This window comes from Melospiza georgiana, chromosome 15, assembly GCF_028018845.1.
Source record: "Melospiza georgiana isolate bMelGeo1 chromosome 15, bMelGeo1.pri, whole genome shotgun sequence".
Classification (NCBI taxonomy): Eukaryota; Metazoa; Chordata; class Aves; order Passeriformes; family Passerellidae; genus Melospiza; species Melospiza georgiana.
The window spans coordinates 2,003,275-2,019,951 of record NC_080444.1 but is presented as its reverse complement, the minus strand read 5'-3'; the positions used below and the strand labels follow the sequence as shown (position 1 = coordinate 2,019,951).

General features: G+C 43.6%; 1 protein-coding gene across 1 annotated transcript in view; it reads right to left on the bottom strand.

Annotated features, from left to right (window-relative positions):
• Positions 1 to 227: 227 nt before the first annotated feature.
• UBTD2 (ubiquitin domain containing 2) overlaps positions 228 to 16,677 on the bottom strand; it is a 42,184-nt gene continuing 25,734 nt past the window's right edge. The window contains exon 3 of the mRNA XM_058035036.1: positions 228 to 708. Within this exon, the coding sequence (XP_057891019.1) occupies positions 311 to 708 (398 nt within the window). The 3' untranslated portion in view covers positions 228 to 310. The remainder of the gene's footprint in view (positions 709 to 16,677) is intronic.

Sequence of the window (16,677 nt, the reverse complement as noted above, 5' to 3'; positions counted from 1 at the left end):
CAGTTCCAGGACCATGACATATCTGCATGAATGAAGAACAATCTCTTCCCTCCCTCTTCTCCCTCCCCTTTCTTTGCCCTGCCCCGTTGCTGTCGTGTTCAATACGAGATCGGGCAAACCCCAGAGGCCAGGTCATATTTGTACATTTTTGCAGATCTCCATCACAGATGGAATTTTTTTTTTTTTTTTGCTGGTCATTCCTTGCAACCCATCCACGAGCAGCACAACCCCAAAAAAAAAGAAGAGAGGGCAGACAAAACCAAACCCCAGAGCAGAGACGCAGCAGAGAAAAACCAAACGAGAGCAGCGCTCAGTTCTCCACCGGGGTGGGGTTTGCTAAGGGCTGGCTCACAATGACTTGCACCACGTAATCCTTTGGGATTTTCAGCTCCTCCAGTTTCATTTTGTCTGCCAGGGGTCTCCCAGAGAAGAACCAGCGCTGGCTGCCCGGCTCCACTCCCTCCACGGCGTGCAGCCGCCGCTTCATGTGGTACACGGTGTCCATGCTGCGCACCAGCAGCCGCAGGTCCTTGCCCGTGGACAGGCGCAGGCGCAGCTGGCACTCGTGCCCCGAGTTGGGAGGGGGCTCGGGGATGTCCAGAGTCTCCAGGTCACCCTTCTCCTCGATCATGTTGATGGGAGGGGCGAGGCAGTAGACGGGCAGCTGGTAGCGGTTGCCCAGTTCATCGTAACACTCGGTAAGAGCACCTTGGGGAGAGAAAGGGGACAGTGAGCGGGGATTGCTGGCACATGTCACTCTGCAGGGGTCAGGGACACTGCAGGGGTCACTCTGGGAACTGCTGGCACATCTCACACTGCACTGGTCACTCTGGGAATGAGCAGGAATTCCTGGCACATCTCACACTGCACTGGTCACTCTGGGAATGAGTGGGAATTCCTCACTGCACATTTCACACTACACTGGTCACTCTGGGAACTGCTGGCACATCTCACACTGCACTGGTCACTCTGGGAGTTGCTGGCACATCTCACACTGTAATGGTCACTCTGGGAATGAGTGGGAATTCCACACTGCACATTTCACACTGCAGGGGTCACTCTGGGAATGAGCAGGAATTCCTAGCACATCTCACACTGCAGGGGTCACTCTGGGCATTCCTGGCCCATCTCACACTGCAGGGGTCGCTCTGGGAATGAATGGGAATTCCTGGCACATCTCACACTGCAGGAGTCACTCTGTCACTCTGGGAATGAGTGGGAATTCCACACTGTACATTTCACACTGCAATGGTCACTCTGGGAATTCCTGGCATGTTTCACACTGCACTGGTCACTCTGGGAGTTGCTGGTACATCTCACACTGTAATGGTCACTCTGGGAATGAGTGGGAATTCCACACTGCACATTTCACTGGCACATCTCACACTGCAGTGGTCACTCTGTCACTCTGGGTAAGAGTGACAATTCCTCACTGCACATTTCACACTGCAGTGGTCATTCTGGGAATGAATGGGGATTGCTGGCGCATCTCACACTGCACTGGTCACTCTGGGAAGTTTTACCCTGCTCTTCAACCACCCAAGAGGTGAGGTTGGAATTCAGGCTTTAAAGGACCAGACAAAAATCATCAATGCCTGACTTTGTTTGCATGAAGACAAAAATCATCAGTGCCCCACCTTGTTTGAAACTTGGGGTATTGAGATAAAAGCACCCCCTAAAAGCCAGACACCCCAGCTAAACCAGGATAAAGTCCCCAGGCAGGCAGGAGGGATGAGGATGTGCCCCCAGGTCTCATTTCAGCAGCAGGGCCAAGGTTCAGGACACAAAAATGCCACTTGGAGCAATTCCAGCAGGCTGAGCCCGAGCTGTGAAAATTCAGGAGGGCCCTGTGAAAGGAGGATTTTGTAACCTCTCAAACATCCCCAAATTGCTGGGATGGTTCTTGCAGGCCTGGTATTTTAGTGAGCACTGCCAGGACAAACAAACACGGCCACCCAAGTCTGTGGCTCCATCAGCACCACAGAACAACACCCAGCACAGATTTTGGGTTTCCACAGCACCTCTGAGCCCACATTCAAACCCTGGTGTGATTTTTATTTCCCTAAACTCCCTTGGGGTCATCTGGATAACCTGGGTGCTCAGGAATTCTATCACATGCTGAATTACAAAATACAGGCTGAGTTTTTCACAGTGTAACTTCATTAAATAAAGGTTTTACTTTTTAAAATAGATTTCCAGTGCCACTCTAGAAAAGCACCAGCACATTTTAACAAATCAAGGCAGAGAAGGCTGAAAGCAGAGCCTGGGAAACTGAGGAAGCTGCATCCCAAAAGCAGGAATCCCCTCTCACTGTGGTTAAAGCCTCCCTCCCTGGTCTGAATTCACCTGTAGAACCAATTTCCACATTTCTGTCGCTTGCCAAATTCCCCATCCTTGTGGAGCTGGGAATGCTCGAAGAGGAGCCAAGTCCTTGAGCTACAGAATATTAAAAACCTCTTTGACTCTGTTCTGCACACAAGAGCCAAGTGCTTCCTTAGAAATTAAAGGGGTTTTTATTTGGAGTTTTTTTTCATGCTGACACTGAGTTGTCTTAAACTTTGCTGCTTGATCAGCAAAATGACCCCAATATAAAATTCTAACTCAGGGATATATGTGGTGTCACCCAGCCCAGTGTAACAGCAACATCTTCTGGAAGTCTTTTGGATAGAAATCCTCTTTTTTTTAAGGATAATTTGTGTTTGCAAAAACACACAGAGGAAATCATTCAAAAGATCAATGGTTTAAGCTTTCTGTTTGTACAGGCATCTGTGCCCAGAGATTTATCAGAGAACAAAACCAAAGGAAATAAAATGATCTAATTACATCAACTCATTACAGTGTTTTATCACTAATGAATTTCAGAGCAAACCAACGTTTATCAAAGCTGTGTTGGACCCAAACCCTTTTATGGTTCTCTGCCATTTACAGACCCAAGCCTGGAGTTCCCACACCTCAGTTTTGTTTTTCAACGCTCATTTCACTCCTCATCTATTGGCTGAATATCACAGGACTAAATTCCAGACACAGAAACAAATTTGCTGCTAAAAACAAGCCAAAATCCAAACCTCAACAGTCTTTCAATGTAGCTAAAATGTCTTTAAAATCCATTTCTTTTAAAAGAATTCATCAGCTTTAGAAGAGCTCCTCAAAGAGTTAATTTTAAATAACATGGGGAGCTTGCTGAGGAATTCCTTCATCATTTATCTGGCTGCCCAGCTGAACTAACATGGGTCAAAGCTGATGCTATAAACACTGGATTCCTTAATCATCATCAGATAAGCAATATTAAAACAAATCCTCTCAAACAGCAGCTAACTTGGAGGTCTGCAGCTATAAAAATAAATAAATAGAAAGAGACACAGCAGAGGAAAACTCTTGCCAATAAAACCCCACAGGCCCATCCCAGACTGAGAAATGGTTTTTACCAAACTGTTAATGTAAGAACAGGTTATTAATGTAAGAACAGGTTATAAACCTCACCAGTAATCCCAGTCTCCCATTCATCCTGGTGGAAATGTCCCCTGTCCCAATCCCCAAACATTCCAACATGGCTTTTTTAACTGAAAATCACAGGAAATAAAATACACCAAGTAGAGAACATGTCCTAAAATTGATGTTCCAACTGAAAATCACAAAAAAATCAAATATCCCAACTAGAGAAAACATCATTGCTGTTATAACTGAAAATCACAGGAAATCAAATATCCCAACTAGAAAGCACATCCTAACATTGCTATTGTAACTGAAAATCACAAGAAACCAAATACCCCAACTAGAGGACACATCCTAGCATTGCTGTTCTAACTGAAAATCATAACAAATCAAATATCCCAACCAGTGAACACATCCTAACATTGCTGTTCTAACTGAAAATCACAGGAAATCAAATATTCCAACTGGGCTTTTCTAACTGAAAAATCAAATTTCTGATCCTTCCTGCAGGTTACAGCAGCTTGGACCACATTTAGCTGGAAGGGGCACTAAAAGATCATAAAGTTTTCATGAGAGAGTGGAAAACAAGAGAGAAATAAATATTTTTTAGGTTTTTCTGTCCCTTAGGCAGCAGGGTCCTTCCAGCACAGGGATGCTCAGAGCTGCACGGAACAACAACCCCACATCCCAGCTGAGCCTCATTTCCCTTCCCTTCCCCAAACCAGAGAGGTTCAGATGCCAAAGCCTCGAGGATTGGAGTTTTCCCTGCTGGACCATCCCAAGAAACCTCTGGAAGGGGCAGGATCTGGGAGGAAGGCAGCAGGAAGGAAGGAAGGGTGGCAGACAATGCAAAAAAAACAACAGCAGATGGGATTATTTTAATATTTCAGAGCTAACGGGGGCTTGGAGGGTGAGGGATTCTGGAAGGATCCAAGGCAAGAGCTTCTTGTTGGTTGTTGTCCAGGTAGGAGACAGCTTGAGAATTTCAGAGGGAAAAAAATAAGCAGATGTGATCATCAAGCATAAGGGAACGGGAACATTTTGAAATTAATTGCTTTGCCAGCTACAAAAACTTTGTTTTATGAAGATTATGAGGATATTGCACTGGATTTGGAAGGGAAAACACGAAAAAAGACTGGTTAAAATGCTGCTTCCATCCCTAGGCAGTTCAGAGTTTGGATTCACTTATCCTCCTGCAGGACCAACAATTTAAGAGCTCTCAATGACAGGAAGGGCAACTTTTGCAGGAGTTATTAAATCAAGCAAATATGGTCACACTCACCTGAAAATATGAAAAGTTTTAATGCATTTGAAATGGCATTTTGGCAGTTCCTTAAGGTGCACACCATTCTCTTCAGAAAAAGCAGGAAAATTCTTGTTTTCTCTTCTAAAGTGCTTTCTACTTTAGGTTTTAGAGCAATGTTGAGGAGCATTGCTCAGAAACACCCAAAACTTAAGAACTGAGCAGATTTCCATTTTATTTTCCCCCTTCTCTCAGCCAGATTTGCTGCAGGAAGAGAAATTAAGACAACACAACCCAAAATGTAGCAGCGCAGTGAGACTCAGCTAATTTAAGGAGACTGTCTGTGTATAACACATTTGCCCAAGGAACAGCTGGTTCAGTTGTTTTTGCGACTGAAAATCTCCATTCCAAAGCCAAGCTGAGCCTGGATTGCTGAATAAATTGGGGAAAGCAGAGCTCTCACCTGTGGAGTATTGATTTGGACCCAATATAAATCACTGATGCCTGAAATTCAGAAGGAAAACAAAGAAGTCCCTGGGTCTTACAGCAGAGCAGTGATGAGGCAGAAAAGCTGAATTATCTCTTCATTGTTATTAGCTGCTGATTCCAGGTCTGAGCTGGGAAATACAAGATTTTATAAGGAAAATAATCCCAGTGCTGGCATCAGGAGGACGTGGGAGAGGTGGAGCAGGGCTGGGACAGCAGCACACACGCAGTGCTGTGCTCCACTCACCTGCAGGCAGCCCAAACTGGGAGGAATTCACACCACAAAGCTCCTCCTGACTTAATCCCAACAGAAACTGCTCAGCTCATCCCTGGAAGTGTCCAAAGCTGCTGGTACCAGAGTGGCTTTCCCCTTTTCCAGAGGGAAATTTGTGGGAATGCTTGTGCAAGTCAGTGCCTTGCACGGTGTGGAGAAAACAATAAAGAACTAATGGTGATGGCGAAACACTTGATAATAAACCATCCATATAAATCCCCTCCTGTGCTCCTTCCACATTCAATTTCTGCAGATTTGAACTGGCAGAAAGCTCCAGGACAAAGGTGCAGTTTGGATCCTGAGGCAGGGCACGAGTGCTCTGTTCCCATCCCCATCCTGCCTCTGCAGCTCCTGCAGGAATGGCTTTGCACATAGTGAGTGCTAAGCATTTAATAATTCTCATTTCAAATCCACTGAAAAGCAGCTCTTCCATTATGGGAACATTATTGGTCTGGCTCCATTCCATGCTGGAGAAGAATTCCCAGAGGCAGCAGGAGATCCCAGGGCTCCGGGAGCTGCTTGGAGAGCAGGAGCAGCTCATTCCCACTTGTGAATTGAAATTCCCACACACAGGAATTGAAATTGGAAAAAGGAGGAAATAAGGGGACTCTGACACCCTTCCCAACCTCGAGGATCCTACCCAGCTGCTTTTCCTGCAGTCACAGAATGGTTGGGGTTAGAGGGGATCTCTGGAGATCACCCATTCCAGCCCTTCCCAGGCAGGGTCACCTGGAGCAGGTGACACAGGGACACGTCCAGGTGGGTCTGGGATGTCCCCAGAGAGGGAATTCCACAACCTCCCTGGGCAGCTGCTCCAGGGCTCTGCCACTCTCCACAGAATGAAGCTTTCCTCATGCTGTAATACCAAAATAATCCTTTTAAAGAGCAATTCCCAGCTGGAGAATGCAACCAAAGGTCCCTCAGGTGTATCCAAGCCTTCCTGCCCCAAACTAAGCACAGGGCAGGCTCCTCACTGAACAGCTTGTCCTGAGAAATTGTGGCTGCCCCATCCCTGGAAGTGTCCAGGGCCAGGCTGGAAAAACCCAGGACAGTGAGGGTGTCCCTGCTATGGCAGGGGGTGGCACTGGATGAGCTTTAATGTGCCCACAAACTCAAATTTTGGGCAAAGCCTGCTGCACGTGTGCCATGTGCATCGCTGGGCTTGCTGATCCTCTCACAGCACAGCACCAGCATCACTTCACTCATTAGCACTAATTAACCAGGCTGAAGGTGAAAGATAATTAACAGAATCTTCTGAAGCAGAGGAATTTCTGCCCTAGCTAAATGAGGCACTTCTGTTCAGGTTTCAGCCCCAGCTGTGCCTCCCTCACTGTGCCTGATGTGCTGGAGAGGGGAGAGCAGAGGGACAGGGATGGAAAGGGTGCTCAGGGAACCAAATCCCCCAAAATTCCTCTTGGAAATCCACACTAATGCCAACAGCAGCAGTGTAATCCTGCAGAGGAGCTGGGATCTGTCACCTCACCTCCCTCACCTGATGGAGACCGGGGAAGAAGGGACCTACACCAGAAAGCTCCACATTTCCCAGCAGTGCAACTTCCACAAACAACCTCATCCTTCCCTAAAACAGCTCTACCAGAGCTCACATTCCTCCAGGCTGTGCACTTCACTGGCTTTGATAAATAAAGTAATTATGCACTAATGCTCAGTACTTGTCATGTTAACAACACCATATGTACTGCTACTTCCATATCCCTGTAAAACTTGGATCTAACACTGCATGGAAGGAACAGCTTCCAAGAGATATTCCATCAGGGTTCAAAGATGACAAGTCATTTTACTAATGAAGTATTCATCTACTACTCTGCTTTGCATGTCATGAAAATAAATGCCTGTCTAGACAGGCTTCTTAGATAAAAATTTAAAAATAAAATGGTTGGTAAAAGAGCTTCTCTGTGTACCCTCTTCATTTACATTTGCTGTTCTGCATTATCCAGCTTCTTCAAGGGGCTGGAGGGTTTTGGAGGAGAAGAATAAAGCAGAATATCCTCACCACCTGTGGCTGCACTGCTGCCCTGGCAGTGTTTGAAGTCCCCAGGTCACCTGCTCAGGGTGAGGCTGAACTCAGATTTACACAGGTTGTCACTGCCTTGGTTACCATTGATTTTTTCAGTCTGCTGTTCCTGTAAATCCAGAGTGAACAGCTGGCACTCAGCATCCCAAATCCCAGAACTGCTATGGTTCAAATGGAAACCAAATGGGAGGCTCACATTATTCACATGGCAATAAGTTCCTTTTTCTTGCCAACCACTGACACTGACAGATTGTGTCCCTGGAAGTCTACAAAGGGCCAGAACCAGGAATTCCTTGGGCGCTCCAGGGATGGGGATCCAACCCTCCCTGGGCAGTTCCAGTGCCTGAGCCCCCTTTCCATGGGGAAATTCCTGCTGTGCCCACCCTGAGCCTGCCCTGGCCCAGCCTGAGCTGTTCCCTCTCCTCCTGTCCCTGTTCCCTGGAGCAGAAACCAAACTCCCCCAGCTCCAACCTCATTGCAGGGAATTGCAGAGAGGAGGAGGCACAGACTGACCAGGACTTGTTGGGATGTTCAATCAGCAACTGCTCAGCACAGCACTGGAGCTGCTCCACCTCCTGTGCACTCCAGGCAGGGAGTTCAGCCTCTAAACAATCCCCTGCTCAAAATGAGATTTCAGAGAGTTTAATCTGAGCTCCAAATGGATTTGGAGGGAAATTCAGGCTGACAGAGCACTTGTTAAAGCTCCAGGTAAAGCAGCAGCAGCGACAACCCCTCAGATTGAACACCCAACAAATGTTGGCTCTGATGGAGTGTGGGGTGGTCTCCCAGAGGGGGAAAACTCCTCAAACTGAAAAACTCTTCCCCACCTATGTGCAACAGGGAGAGAAGGCAAATGATGTCTTCAGTTTGAGCTTTCCTATTTTCCAGACTCGGTACTGTGTTAGTTATAACTCTGCACTCCATATAAAGTGTCAGCAGTTCTGCTCCCAGCTCAGTCCCACAGAACAATCCTTTCCCAGCCCCACAACCAAGGACACCGCTGCAGCTTCAGCCCCAGAAGTGCAAACAACAGGGAATGGAGGGGAGCAACCTGGGAGGGTGGGACTGCATCACCTGGAGCTGGGATTGGACACCCCAGCATGGAAATGGACCCAAACTTATCAGAGTGTGAGAACTCGTGCCCAGGATCCATCTGGGGTGGAGCCACGGCCGGGCTCTGCCACTGCCCAAGGTGGATCCTGTGAAGGGCTTTTCATAAATCCCAAATTTATTCTTTAACTCTGCTCCAGGCAGCCTCTGAAGGCATTTCTGAAAAGTGCTGCACAGTCATCCTCCCCACACCAGCAAAGACAAACTGAAACCAAAGGCAGGAAACAGAGAGGCGAGGGCTGCAGGGGAAGAGACTCCAGAAGAGCCCAAGAACTCTGTTGACAAAGCTCCTCAAAAAACTTTTCAAAACACAAGAGCAGAAGATATTTAAGGAAAACAACTGCAGGATGGAGCCATAAGGTGAATCCTTTAATAAGGGTGTCACAATAATCCTTTACTCCTCTAACACTGGCCAGCCTCTGAAGGCAGCACAAGCCCAGAATGACCCAGACAAGGACCAAGGTTTGCTCTGCACCTCTGCTCCTCCTGCTGCCACCTCCCTGCAGCCCCTGCAGCCCTTTCAGGCCCTGCACTCCCCCATTTCCACGCTCAGTCTCCACGGATCAGCAGCAAAAATGTGCAAGGGAGGTCACGCAGCCTGACAGGATCCCACAGCAGTGCCCACAGCCGAAAATAAAACTCCAGCACAAGGCTGGCTCAGGCTGTGGGGGTGGAGGGGATTAAAGGAGGTTACAGAAGATCTGAGAGTTCTTCATTTGCTCCTCACCTCCATGGTGCTGTTCTTTCAGAGCAGAGGCCCTTCTTTAAAATAAAATCAAATAAATAAAAAAATAAAATAAAATAAATTAAAAAAAAATTTAAAATAAAATAAAAAATTAAAAATAAATTAAATTAAAATGAATAAAAATTTAAATAAAGTAAAACTAAAATAAAAATAAAATAAATAAAATTAAAATTAAAAATAACATAACATAACACATAAAATAAAATAATAAAAATAAATAAAATAAAATAAAAATAAAATAAAATTACATTAAAATAAAATAAATTTAAACAAAATTTTAAAAATATAAATATAAATATAATAAAAGTAAAATAAAAATAAAATAAATAAAAATAACATTAAAAATAACATAACATAACATAACATAAAATAATAAAAATACATGAAATTAAATAAAAATAAAATTAAAAATTAAATAAAAAATAAAATTAAAAATAACAAAACATAAAATAACATATAAAATAAAATTTAAAATAAAATAAAAATAAATTGAAATAAAATAAAAAAAAAAATATAATTTAAAATAACACAAAATAAAAAATAAAATAAAATAAAATAAAATAAAATAAAATAAAATAAAATAAAATAAAATAAAATAAAATAAAATAAAATAAAATTAGTGTCCCTTATTTAAAATAAAAAACAAGAGAAAATGATTGATTAAGCACAAAGGTGGAAGAGTGAATGTTGGTGCTGCCTCATGCCCTGGATGTGCCCCGAGCAGATGGTGAGAGCCCAAAAAGGTTAAAAATCCAAGGCCTTGCTGTACCTGTGACCTTCCATCAAAACCTTCCTTGATCACTCAGGAATTATTAAAAGCACCTCAGAGGTTTCTTTGTTCCTGTGCAGCTTCAAGGAATCCAAACACAGGTGGGAACTCAGAGTTCATTTTGCTGCAGGTTTTCTTTGCAAAAGAGCTACAAACCAAGCATTGCTTGCTCTGGGCTGGGCTCAGCAAAAAAAAATGAAAGTTTTTTTCTCAGTGATGACTTTCTCAATGTTAACTGTCAGCAAAAAGCAGCTCCCAGCTCTAGGTGCATAAAATCCTTTGAAATTCAGATTTTTCCAGAGGTCAAGCTGTTTGTAACAAACCCAGTGAATGACTCCAAGTTATCAGCTGGGTATTTATTGAAGGAGGTTGTGGAATATTTAAAAATACTGAAAAACCTCATGAGCGCTGCCCATGTTCCCTGTGACACCTCAGGCAGGATTTCCTCACCATTACCTGCCCCTAAAAGGTTCAAGGGAGAAACTTTCTGGGGCTCACACACTTCTGCCTTGGTTTTGGAGAAAATTCGAAGAATAATAGAAAATAAATTATTATTATTATTATTATTATTAGTAGTAGTAGTAGTAGTAGTATTATTAGTATTACTACTACTACTAAAATTCCTGAAGCCAAAGCAGCAGAAGATGCCAAAGGTTTTGGCCACAATCAAGTGGAGCTGATGGAGGAGGAGTGGGATGAGCCAGAAGCCAGAAGCAGGTGGGACACCCAAGAAATTGATATTTTAGCAATGTGCCAAACACCTTCTTGCAGGGTTTGATGCCATAAATTGAGTGTTTTCCCCTCAAGTGCTGAATGCACAACCCAGCGCTGCCAAAACAGCTCATTCATGGGGGCTCATCAAATTCATTACAGAAATAATATCCCCCTCGCTGCTCCTGCCTCCAAACTTTCATTTGTTGAGATAATTATGTTTTTACCGGGCTTTGGTATGGTCAAACAGACTCAGAGCCTCACAGAGAGGAACTTTCCCACATTAAAGACAATTTTTGAGGGCTGCAGGCTGATGTGAGGGAGGCACCACAGTGAGAGGTAACCTGGATTTTATTCCACCTTCCCCATGTATAAATTGAGTTTTCCTAGCAATTAAAGTATCAAAATAAGTTACTAAAATATCAAAATAAAATACCCTTAGGTCTGGCTGACCCCCCCATTTACCAGCCTGAGGGCACCAATCCCTCCAGGAACACCAAATCCACTGCAAACCACAATTCTAGAAGGCAGCAGAGATCACCAGGGAAGGCTCTCACTGCAATCTTCAGGGGAAAAACCCATTTCAAACTTCATTTCCCACTCATATTTTAAACAGTTCATCTTTCTTTTTCTCATTCCCCAAGCAGACAGCAAGGCAGATGAAGCTGATGCTCAGCCCCTCCACTGCAAGCAGCCAATAATGGAGGAAATGTCCACACCTGGGGAATATTTAATAAAGCACCATGTCCTGAATATTACTGGGGAATATTTAATAAAGCAGGCATCATGTCCTGAGCACCATCAGATAGCACAGCACTGCTTTTCACCTGCAGCAGACACTCCTGTCTGGAACATCTGCAGCACCATGACCAACAAGCAGTTTCCCCCATGAGGAATTGGAGACCTTCTTTTGGCACAAATCTGGATTTATTTTGAGCATCTTGTGGCCAATTTGGGTTTGTTGATTTGTTTGTTGTTTAGGGTTTTTTTTGGTGTTGTTTTTCTTTTTTTTGTGTTTGGTTTGGTTTTTTGTGGTGTTTTTTGGTTTTTTTTGGTTTTTTTTTTTTCCCTTAAAGGAATTAGCTGCAATTTTCTGGTCACACATTAATGGTTAAAAAAACCCCTAAAACATCATTTCTGAAAAGTGCTGCACAGTCATCCTCCCCACAGCAGAAAGACAAACTGAAACCAAAGGCAGGAAACAGAGAGGCAAGGACTGCAGAGGAAGAGACTCAGAAGAGCCCAAGAATTCTGTTGACAAAGCTGCTCAAAAAACCTTTCAAAACACAGCAGAAGTTAAAGATATTTAAGGAAATTTAAGGATATTTAAGGAAAACAACAGTAGGATGGAGCCCTAAGTGGGGTTTTTATTTGAAGGGTTTTGAGAGTTTCTAACCTGCACTTAGATATATAAATAAATATTCCAGCCAGCCACAATTGCTTTACATCCTGAGGGTTTGATTCATTTTCCTTCCACTTGAAGAAAACATTGGGAATTCAGCATCCCTCAGAAAGGATGTTGTGATCTATTTTAGAAATATTAATCACTGCAGAAATGATGGAAAGCAGCATCTCCATTGGAGGAGGCTGTGAGGAAAGTGATTCATTTTCAAGGTCAGGAGGAATTTGGAGACACAACAACAAAGCACATCCTTCACTAGAACCACGGCCATTCCCAAGGGGAAAATGCCATTTTCCCAGGTGTGATGGACACAGAAAATGCCAAAAATCAGCAAAATAAGGGGCAGCAGAGGAGGAGGAGCTGCCACTGTGCCCTGAGCAGGCTGAGGGAGGCTGGAGCAGGGAAATCCCAAACCCAGCACTCAGCCTGCAGCTGAGGATCCCTCCTGTGGATGGAAAATCAACTCCTGTGCCTGGGCACTGAAAGAGGCAGAGACTGGGGGATTGCTCCTCAAAGGAGGCACTTTGTGAGCAGCCAGAGCTGCTCCAGGAAAGGGGTTTGGGGATGAGCTGGGATCCCACACTCCAAAAAAATGGGTTTTGGGGATGAGCTGGTCTCCCCAACTCTGAGAAATGGATTTTGGGATGAGCTGGGAACTGGGATTTTGGAATGAGCTGGGAATTGGATTTTGGAATGAGCTGGGAATTGGATTTTGGGACGAGCTGGGAATTGGATTTTGGGACGAGCTGGGATCCTCTACTCTGGGAAATGGATTTTGGGATGAGCTGCAGTCTGGATTTTGAGATGAGCTGGGTTCCCCAACTCTGGGAATGGGATTTTGGGATGAGCTGGGCTGCCCCACTCTGGCAATTGGATTTTGGGATGAGCTGGGCTCCCACACCCCAAAAAAATGGGATTTGAGGATGAGCTGGGCTCCCCAACTCTGGGAATTGGATTTTGGGATGAGTAGGGCTGCTCCACTCTGGAAATGGATTTTAGGATGAGCTGGGAATTGGATTTTGGGGTGATCTGGGCTCCCCAACTCTGGGAAATGGATTTTGGGATAAGTTGGGCTGCCCCACTCTGGGAATTGGATTTTGGGGTGATCTGGCTCACCCCTGGCCCTGCCCTGTGCTGCTGACAGGGCTGGAACCCCCAAAATTGGGATGCAGCTCCCAGCCCTTCCCAGAGGATGGCTGGGTGCTGGGAGGCAGGAGGGATTCAAGATTTATGAAATTCCCAAGGCATTCACTCCCCATTTCAGCCTCCCAGCCTACAGAGGGGACCTGACGTCAAGAACCCTTAAAAATAGACGTGGATGTGTAGAAGGAAAAGCAAAATAAAATCACTCTCCTAACGCACACACAGCCTCAGTGCCAGCAGCAGCTTGTCTGCTTCCTCACAAGACAGCAGCAATTTTGGGTTTTAATCCCTTGCCTTTTGGGGTTTTTTTTTAAACTGAAGTAAAAACAAACCAGAAAAAGCTTCCCTGGAACTAATAACTGCTGTCTCCTGAGCAGAGTTTAGTCAAAAAAAACCCCAAAGCAACAAACCAAGAGGCTCAGCTGTGAATTTTATGATGTTCACTACAGATTTTAGAGTTTGCTTAACTTTCATGGGCTGCATTTTCCTCTCGGTGCTACTGCTGATCATATTGACAGGCAGGCTTTGATAGTCAGACCTCCCAAAGCTTTCATAACTCTGCTGGAATCTAAAATTAGACAGCCACAGTCACCAAAATATCATTTTAAAGGGGCATTAGAGAAGCCTGAGCGAGTATTTGGTATCCTCACAGAAAAAACACATTGTCCACCAATGTTTGACATGTTTGGAGAGAATATAATTCATCAAAAATGTGATTTTGAATGATAATTAAAAAGCCTCCTCAGACAAGCAAGCAATTCCTGCAGCTTTTATTCCCAGCAATGGATAGAGAAATTTTCAAGGACAAGAGGAAGAAAAACCACAAGGAGCTGGTGGTTTTAAGGGCAGCAGTTCACAGGGGATTCAATTTAAATGCTAAAGGTTCCGCAGCAAAATTCACTGTACAGACTGACTCCATCACAAATTCATCAGTACAGAGGTAACTCCAACATTGCCACCACACAAAAAGCTCTGCAGAAGGACAGAGTTCCACTTCTGAGCTCTTTAATTTACAGGAACCCTCCATGGAATGGGCAGTGTTAAAAGCCCCCTACACTTTAGAGCATTTTGTGGCAGATATTTCTGAGTTGCTGTGCACATTTCAATCCCAATGCTTGGCTTGCTGGGCTGTGAGCACACACTGACAGCTCAGCTTGCCATCACCATAAAATAAAATAAATGGACTCAATAAATGGAGATTTTCATCAACATCAATAAAAAAGGGAGTTTTCAACATAGCAAAGGGCAATTTTTTACATTGACTACAAGTGATAAATGTTAAAAACACCCACAACCCAAAGCTGCTGGTGGAGTGGCTTTAAGGGAAAAATTTATTTCATTGTATTTTTTCTGGTAACTTTTTATTGTATTTTTTGGTAAATTTTATGTATTTATATTATTTATGTATTTATATTATATTATATTATATTATATTATATTATATTATATCATATTATAGTATATTATAGTATATTATAGTATATTATATTACAGTATATTATAGTACAGTATATTATAGTATAGTATATTAGTAAATTTTATGTGTTTATATTATTTATAAAATGCAGGTTACCTATTAAAGGTAACCGGCATTTCACTACAACCTCCCCCTGTATAAACTGAGTGAGTTTTTCTGCCATCTCCAATTTATATTTTAGTGACCAAGCAAAACAATGCAAGGGCTGCTAAGATGCAATTTCTGAGATATTTAACCCCAATATCCTGGGAACTCTGCTGCAGCTCATGAAGTGTCCAGCCTGGGATTTAAAAACTCCACTTAACCCCTGCCAGATTACAATTAATATTAATGACTTGCAGGCCAAGTTCAGCCCAACATTAAGATTATTTTAAAACACTACATGCTCCAAGATTTCCTGTTTGATAGCTGAGAAGTAGGGAAAACTCTTCTGCATGAAACTGAAATGGACTCATTAATAAAATATGGAGGATGTGCTACTTTAAGACAGGAGGAGGAGAAAAAAGAAGTAGAAATTGGTGATAACGTTATTTCTATTTTTAAACCCATCCCACAGAGTCACCCAAGATAGATGAGAAGTGCTAAGCCCATCCCACAAGCTTATTTATTTATTTAATACTTCTTACACGCTATTTTTAACAGCAGAAGCCAGGAAAGGCATCCATTAGAAAAATTACACTGAGAGAGTCTTCCTCACAGCAGAGGAGTGACACATCTGCCTGAAAACAGCCTCACAAGAGGTTTTTTTATTTTTATTTCCCCTCCCTTTCCTGTAGGATCAGAATCCTGTAGGATCAGAATCCTGTAGGATTCTGGCATAAAAAAGCGATTTTATTTTTGCAGCATCGGCTCAGGCCGAGTCTCTGGGTGCAAAATCTGGATTTTCAGTCCTTCCTCGCTGCCCAGCCTCCTCCTCTCCCTCCTCTCCTTCCTGAAAGGTTTTATTTTCTCAGGAACCCCTGGTTTGAACACAAGGACAGTTAGATGTGGGTGTGGGGCTTGGGTAGGGTTTTTATTTTTAAAAGCCTCTTGTTGTACATATAGATAATAAATGAAACACCACAGCCCCTGGCATTGCAGCATTTTACAAGAAAAAAATAGTGAGAAATCTTTCTCTTTTTTTCCCATAGATTTAAATTAATTTATCCAACAAATGTTGGGTTTTCTTGGGGAAATATTTAGATTTATACCAGCAATACAGACGGGCATCTCCAGGGATGGGGATCCAAACCTCCCTGGGCAGTTCCAGTGCCTGAGCCCCCTTTCCATGGGGAAATTCCTGCTGTGCCCACCCTGAGCCTGCCCTGGCCCAGCCTGCAGCTTAATTTTCATCCAGACTTTGTTACAGAAGACAGAGCCTGGGCAGGTAAAGAGATCTAGAAGAAAAAACCCAAAAACCAAAAAAAAACCACCCCCAAACAAACAAAATAAGACAAGAAACAACAAAACAAACAAAAAACTACAAAAAACCAACTAAAAACCCTAAAAATCCCAACCCCAAAACAAAACAAAAAATCTCAACAAACAAAAAAAAAACCAACAACAAAAATACCCCAAAACAAAACAAAGAACAACCTAAAAAACCCCAAAAAACAACAAAAACAACAACAAAAAACCCAAAAAAACCTCCACCAAAACAAAAACAAAAACCCACACCCAAAAAAGGGCTAAAAGATGAATTTCAGCAGTGCCAGTGGTGCCCTGCAGAGCCCAGCAGCTCCATGGGGAATGTGAGGGGGAACCTCCACAGGATCCTGCTGCAGACATCACAGCTGAATTTCTTCACAGTTATTTCCCCCATTCCCCAATTTTTCCCAAAATAATGAGAGGATTTGATCCATAATCTCCTCAGC